Below are 7,586 nucleotides of genomic sequence, written 5' to 3' on the forward strand. Positions count from 1 at the left end.
CGACCTGATACGCTGCAGGAAAGGATGTCCCAAGGCATGGTATATTGGGAAAATCATGCAGACGCTGCGACAACGGATGAATGAACACCACTCAACAATCACCAGGCAAGACTGTTCTCTTCCTGTGGGGGAGCACTTCAGCAGTCATGGGCATCCAGCCTCAGATCTTCAGGTAAGCGTTCTCCAAGGCGGCCTTCACAACACACGACAGCACAGAGTCACTGAGCAGAAACTGATAGCCAAGTTCTGCACACATGAGGACAGCCCAAACCAGGATGTTGGATTTACGTCACATTATCAGTAACCCCCACAGCTTGCCTCCTGGACTTGCAGGCTGTCCTGTCTGGAGACAATACACATGTCTTTAACCTGTGCTTAAATCTCCCTCCACCCACATTGTCTGTATCTTTAAGACCTGGCTGGTTGTAGGGATTCACATTCTAATCAGTATTCTGTAACTTAATTTTGTGTCTCTGTGCACTGTTTGAGAGCACATTTCCACTCCATCTAACGAAGGAGCAGCGCTCCAAAAGCTTATAGAACAGTACAGCACAGAACAGGCCCTTCGGCCCACGATGTTGTGCCGAGCATTATCTGAAACCAAGATCAAGCTATCCCACTCCCCATCATCCTGGTGTGCTCCATGTGCCTATCCAATAACCGCTTAAATGTTCCTAAAGTGTCTGACTCCACTATCACTGCAGGCAGTCCATTCCACACCCCAACCACTGTGTAAAAAACCTACCTCTGATATCCTTCTTATATCTCCCACCATGAACACTATAGTTATGCCCCTTAGTAATAGCTCCATCCACCCGAGGAAATAGTCTTTGAACGTTCACTCTATCTATCCCCTTCATCATTTTATAAACCACTATTAAGTCTCCCCTCAGCCTCCTCCACTCCAGAGAGAACAGCCCGAGCCCCCTCAACCTTTCCTCACAAGACCTACCCTCCAAACCAAGCAGCATCCTGGTAAATCTCCTCTGCACTCTTTCCAGCGCTTCCACATCCTTCTTATAGTGAGGTGACCAGAACTGCACACAATATTCCAAATGTGGTCTCACCAAGGTCCTGTACAGTTGCAGCATAACCCCACGGCTCTTAAACTCCAACCCCCTGTTAATAAAAGCTAACACACTATAGGCCTTCTTCACAGCTCTATCCACCCGAGTGGCAACCTTTAGAGATCTGTGGATATAGACCCCAAGATATCTCTCTTCCTCCAGTCTTCAGAACCCGACCTTTGACCCTGTATTCAACATTTAAATTAGTCCTACCAAAATGAATCAACTCACATTTATCAGGGTTAAACTCCATTTGCCATTTTTCAGCCCAGCTTTGCATCCTATCTATGTCTCTTTGCAGCCTACAACAGCCCTTCACCTCATCCACTACTCCACCAATCTTGGTGTCATCAGCAAATTTACTGATCCACCATTCAGCCCCCTCCTCTAAGTCATTAATAAAAATCACAAAGAGCAGAGGTATTTGCTACCAAATAAACCTGTTGGACTTTAAGCTGGTGTTGTTAAAACTCTTACTGTGTTCACCCCAGTCCAACGCCGGCACCTACACAATAGGACTCAGCCAGCTTGACCAGTAGAACATTCTCCCAGGTCAATTCCTCATCTCTGTTCACTCAGTGAAAGTGATGCAGAGTTAGGCAGCCAGGGAGGACAGCTGCTTTAGTGATCTGCCCCTCTCCATGGGGTGAACGTCACCATTGGAGAGAAGGAGGCAGCACCAGGAAACAGCCACAGCAGCCAGGCTCAGCCCCACAAGGACATCCCCAGACCTGATCACACCCCCTCCCCCAAACTTGGCTCTGAAACAGGCAGAAAACCAGCAGCAGCCCCATCAAATCCAGAGAGTTAGTGTTTCTCTCTCAACCCTCAGTAAACCAATCATTCAGCAGGCCCAGTTCTGGGCTGGGACTGGCTCACCCCAGCCATTAGTTCCATGAAGCCATCAAACTAACATGGAGGATGCATTGACCAATCAGCTCCCAGACACTGGAAACAAGCACAGTTCTTTATTGATCATTTGATGACTGGTTGAACAGAGTTTGTTTGTGTTTCCTGTACAGGAACAAGGTGATCAATGAAGCAGAGATCAGAGAGACAGCTGTCACAGTCAGGGTCACAATCAGGACCACCTCAGACTCCACACCTACAAAGCAATGAGAAACCAATGGTTACTGAAGCTACCACTGAGGGGGAAATGGAAACCAGCAGTCAGCCAACTCACCCCCTGGAGACCTCTCCTGTATCTTTCCCTCAGCCTCATTCAGGGAGGCTGTTGCCAGGTTGGTCCCATCAGTATCCAGAATGAGCAGGGGTCCAAGTGAGGCCTCAGCCTCCCACTTCAATCCAGCTTCACTCTCTGCAATATCAACCATTCCAGTTAGAGAGGGGAAAGGGGGAAGCTCCCACATCTAGAGGATCAATGTCCTACCAGCTTCAACTACAAGATCTCTCCTTCCTCTGGATCCAAATCCCAAATCCCTTGTGGCCCCACAGTTCCCCACATGGCAACAGGCACAAATGTCAAAGCTCGATTCCTCCAATGGGGTCCAGCTAAACAAGAGAAATCAGTCAACCAGGTTGTGCATCACTTCTCCACACAAACACATCCCTGAGGGAGAGAGGGGGAAACTTACACATTCTGCATCTTCAGCAAAGTACAAGCTTTGTTCCTGGAATCTCTCCGATCCACTGGAACAACTTTCAGGTGACAGGTGATAAAAATCTGAGGGACACATTCAACACAAGTGGTTATTTAGTGACTCCCTCCCAACATGGAGACCCCAATGAGCAGCTTCCTCTTACCAAGGAACGCTCATCTCCAAAGAAACGGAAGGCATCCAGGTCAAAGCGGAGCTTGTCCGGCTCCCGCTCATCTCCTGGCAACACAAAGGTTGAAAAGGAGTCCTCAGCTTTGCTGTCCAGGAGGCAGCTGAAGAAAGATGGAAAAAGGGACAAGAAGTGAATCCAGAGAAGCCATTGAGATGGGAGCAGCTGGAGAAAGCAGAGCTCCTTACCCATTGTAGTCAATGATGCTGTATCTCGGGCTGGAGTCCTTGTCTGGCCTCAATGTCGCTACACAGCGGTCAATGTAGAGCTTCAGGACCATGTGGTTGCTCATTGAAACAGAGGCCTCAATGTGAATGAGCTCACCCAGGTAGTAGACAGTCGAAGTGCGCTCTGTAAGCCAGTCACCTGAAGTACAAGAGGACAAGGGTTGGAGACAGTGGGTGTAACTCCCAGTGAGTGAGGACAGGAAATCACTCCCCATCCACCCATCACATACCATTCATTAGGCGCAGAGAGAATGACAGATGCCCTTCTCCAGACCTGGTGGAGCTGAATGGGATCCAGGTGGGCTTGATGGGGTTACTGCTCACATTGCCCTTCCTGGAAAGACAGTGCAGGCATTTTAGGACAAGGTCAGAGGTCACTAGCAGCTGGAGATCTTATTGACAATCGAGTAAAGATTCTCACCTAAAATAACGACACTCAATGGGAACGACCACTCCATTGGTTCTCACAATAACAGATCCATGATACTCTGGGCTGTGGCTCAGGTGGGTGCTGTAGATCAGGAAATCTCCAGTCATCTGAAAGACAGCAGCTTAAGGAATGAAAAACTGATCTGAAATGAGAATGTTCTACACTGGGGTTAACAATGAACTCATCTCATTAAAACAATTCTTCAGCAGGATTGACAGGGTCAGTGTGAAGAGGCTGCTTCTCCCAAGCTGGAGTGTGTTAGCAGGGAGTCTTCTCAAGTCAGGGGTCAGTCATTTAGGATTTATGTGACGACGAATTTCCTTCAGCAGCTGATGAATCTTTGGAATTCTCTCCAGCCCCAGAGGGCTGGGAATGGTCACTCAGAGGATATTCAGGACAGAGGCATTTATTTTTGGCCATTGAGGGAATCATGTTGTGAGGACAGGAACATGGAGGCTGTGGGAAGCTCAGTCTTGATCTTAATGACTGGGGAACAGGCAGAAGGGCCTTATCTGGTTAGCAGTGTTGCTATGCAACCTCATCCCTTCCTGCAAGGAGAGATGATTAGCACAAGACCAGAATCAATTAACAGGGAAGTGGTTCAATGAAAGCTTCAGTTAACAGGAAAATGAGCCACAAGTTGTCAGTAATCTGGAGCATGGAAATAGAACAGTTTGGAATCAGAACCCCATTTATTCCAATGACTGGGAAAGTGGGAAGTGTGGAGTTCTTATTTCGTCCAATCCATCTCAAATCCCATTTCATTCAGACTCAACCCATTTGGACTAAATTGGACTGAAACTCAACCCTCAGTTGAGTTGATCTGAATGAGGGGAAATCAAACTGTAAAAATCTTCAAACTAGGAACAGCTTGGAGGAAGCAAAGAGAAGCTTCCAGAACAATGGGGTTGGAGAGACTCAGACCAGAGAAAGTAAAGTACAATCCTGAATAGAAAGCTAGTTTGGGGTTTATAAAGCAGGAGACAGCTATCTCCTCAATATCAATGACATCTCACCCAGTGCTGGAGTGAAGAGTGGGGAACAACCTACAGCCCCAGCTCAGAGGCAGAGTTTGAGGATTCACATTACCTGCAATCTGCTGCCACACTCATGGAGTCCATAGTCAAAGAGGACAGTGTGGTTCTGAGAGTAGATCCTGGTTGGCCGACAACCTGCTGTCCCCAGGGTCAGATCAGCAGCTTTAACCAGGTGCCTGGTTCCAAATAAATCCAGCTGGACCCTGAGCAGCAGCTTGTCCTCTCCACACTGCACCCTCACACTCTGCACTGGAGACACACCTTGACCCTCAGACACACGGAAATGGGAATCAAAGGGAGGCCCAGGAGGAGGGAATGTCTGAGGCCTAGGGGTGGCTTTGACTATTATCCATGGAAACCTGTGGCCTGGAAACTGTTGCCAAGTATCAGAGCAACAAACAGCTCCAACTAACACAAGCACTGGGAAGAAACCCCTCACTCCAAAATCCCCCATCATCCCAAACAACTGAACCATCCCTTCAGGCACCAAGCGACACCTTTTATACACACAGCCCACACTCAGCTGACAGCAATTATTCCAGAATCAATAACAACAATTGAACCAATTACCCAACTCTTTCGATAGCTCTTTCGGCACCAATCAAGTAAACGAACTCAAATTAACTTAGGGACAAAGTAAAAGGGGCGGCTCCCCAAAAGGAAGGGGGGAACAGCCCGAACCAAAATCAAAGTCGAAAGGAAACTTAAAACGTCAAACCAAAAGGTGATTATCGGGGTCGATAATACACCCCAGCCCCTGCGGCGCCCAGCGGTCGCGGAAGGTGTCAACCGCGCCCGTGGACACCGCATGCTCCCTCTCCAAGGACACCTGGCCGCGAATGTAGCCGCGGTAGAGGGGCAGACAGTCGGGGTGGACGGCCCCGTCGATCGCCCGCTGCCTGGACCTATTGATGGCGCGTCTCGCCAGGCCCAGGAGCAGGTTCACGAGGAGGTCGGCATCCCGACCCGCCCCTCTCCGCACCAGGTGCCCGTAGATCAGGAGCGTGGGACTGAAGTGCAAACAAAACATCAATAAGAGGTGTTTGAGGAAACCAAAAAAGGGTGTGCAGCCTAAAACACAGAACGTAGACATGGTCCACGGACTCCACGAGGCCACAGAAAGGGCAGTCTCGGGAGCCCGTGTACCGGAAAAACCTACGGTTGCACGGCACTGCTGCGTGCAGCACCGTCCACCCCAGGTCCCTGAGATAATTGGGGGAGATCCCTCCGTAGAGGTACCTCCCCTGGGGACCTCCGCCGCCCGGCGGCAACAAGGCCTGCCAAGGTGTATCCGGGCGACAGGCGAGGATGCGGTAGTGGAAGGTGTGCAGCAGCAGCCCGTACAGGAAACGCCTCAGCGAGGTGGAAAAAGGCACGGAGGACACTTCCGTGAGACGGCACAACCTGTGGGGCACCTGACCCGGGAGGGGGGGTCTAGGCTTTGGCCTCTTTTTAGGTCAAACCAAATAAACAAACTCAACTTAAATCAGGACAAAGTAAAGGGGGCAGCTCCCCAAAAGGAGGGGAACAGCCCGAACAAAAATCAAAGTACAAAGGAAATTTGTATTTCTGTGGCCTCGTGCAGTCCGTGGACCATGTCTACGTTGTGTGTTTTAGGCTGCACACCCTTTTTGGTTTCCTCAAACACCTCTTATTGATGATCTGTTTGCACTTCAGTCCCACACTCCTGATCTACGGGCACCTGGTGCGGAGAGGGGCGGGTCGGGATGCCGACCTCCTCGTGAACCTGCTCCTGGGCCTGGCGAGATAGCCAATGTGGTCCCGTTATTTAAGAAGGGTAGGAAGGATAACGCGGGTAATTATAGGCCGGTGAGCTTGACGTCCGTGGTGGGGAAGTTGTTGGAGAAGATTCTTAGAGATAGGATGTATGCGCATTTCTTGATTGGGAGAGGTTGTTTGAGGGTAAATCCACATCTGGTATGTGGCAGTCTTTTAAGGAACGGTTGTTAGTGCTACAGGACAAGCATGTGCCTGTAAAAAAGAAGGATAGGAAGGGTAGGATTAGAGAACCGTGGATAACCAGGGAAATTGAGGGACTGGTCAAAAAGAAAAGAGAGGTGTATGTTAGGTCCAAGCAGCTAAAAACGGAGGGAACTCTGGAGGAGTACAATGAAAGTAGGAAAGTACTCAAACGGGGAATTAGAAGAGCAAAAACGGGTCACGAAATGTTCTTGGCAGACAGGATTAAGGAGAATCCCAAGGCATTTTATTCATACGTTAGGAACAAAAGGGTTGTTAGGGAAAAAATTGGACCTCTCAGGGACAAAAGTGGGGACTTATGCTTGGAGCCCAAAGAAGTAGGGGAGATCCTAAATGAATACTTTGCGTCGGTATTCACAAAGGAGAGGGAAGTGTTGACTGGGAGTGTCTCTGAGGGGAGTGTTGAACCGTTGGAAAAAATCTCCATTACAAAGGAGGAAGTGTTAGGTTTGTTAGAGAATATAAAGACTGACAAATCCCCAGGGCCTGATGGAATCTATCCAAGGCTGCTCAGGGAGACGAGAGGTGAAATCGTTGGGCCTCTGACGCAAATCTTTGTCTCGTCACTGGACACAGGTGAGGTCCCAGAGGATTGGAGGATAGCCAATGTGGTCCCGTTATTTAAGAAGGGTAGGAAGGATAACCCGGGTAATTATAGGCCGGTGAGCTTGACGTCCGTGGTGGGGAATTTTTTGGAGAAGATTCTTAGAGATAGGATGTATGCGCATTTAGAAAGGAATAAACTCATTAACGATAGTCAGCATGGTTTTGTGAGAGGGAGGTCATGCCTCACTAACCTGGTGGTGTTTTTTGAAGAAGTGACCAAAATGGTTGACAAAGGAAGGGCCGTGGATGTTGTCTATATGGACTTTAGTAAAGCGTTTGACAAAGTCCCTCATGGTAGGCTAGTGAAAAAGGTTGGATCTCATGGGATAAAGGGGGAGGTGGCTAGATGGGTGGAGAACTGGCTTGGTCATAGAAGACAGAGGGTGGTAGTGGAAGGGTCTTTTTCCGGCTGGAGGCCTGTGACTAGTGG

General features: G+C 49.1%; 1 protein-coding gene across 1 annotated transcript; it reads right to left on the reverse strand.

Annotated features, from left to right (window-relative positions):
• Window positions 1-2,035: 2,035 nt before the first annotated feature.
• On the reverse strand, window positions 2,036-5,003 carry LOC144487154 (zona pellucida sperm-binding protein 3-like). Its single transcript, XM_078205215.1, has 8 exons — window positions 4,602-5,003; window positions 3,504-3,619; window positions 3,313-3,416; window positions 3,044-3,221; window positions 2,832-2,958; window positions 2,663-2,751; window positions 2,458-2,579; window positions 2,036-2,172 (listed from the first exon to the last, which is right to left on the reverse strand). The coding sequence occupies exons 1-8, from the start codon at window positions 5,001-5,003 to the stop codon at window positions 2,036-2,038; spliced, it is 1,275 nt and encodes a 424-aa protein (XP_078061341.1).
• Window positions 5,004-7,586: the final 2,583 nt, after the last annotated feature.

This window comes from Mustelus asterias, unplaced genomic scaffold (assembly GCF_964213995.1).
Source record: "Mustelus asterias unplaced genomic scaffold, sMusAst1.hap1.1 HAP1_SCAFFOLD_623, whole genome shotgun sequence".
NCBI lineage: Eukaryota > Metazoa > Chordata > Chondrichthyes > Carcharhiniformes > Triakidae > Mustelus > Mustelus asterias.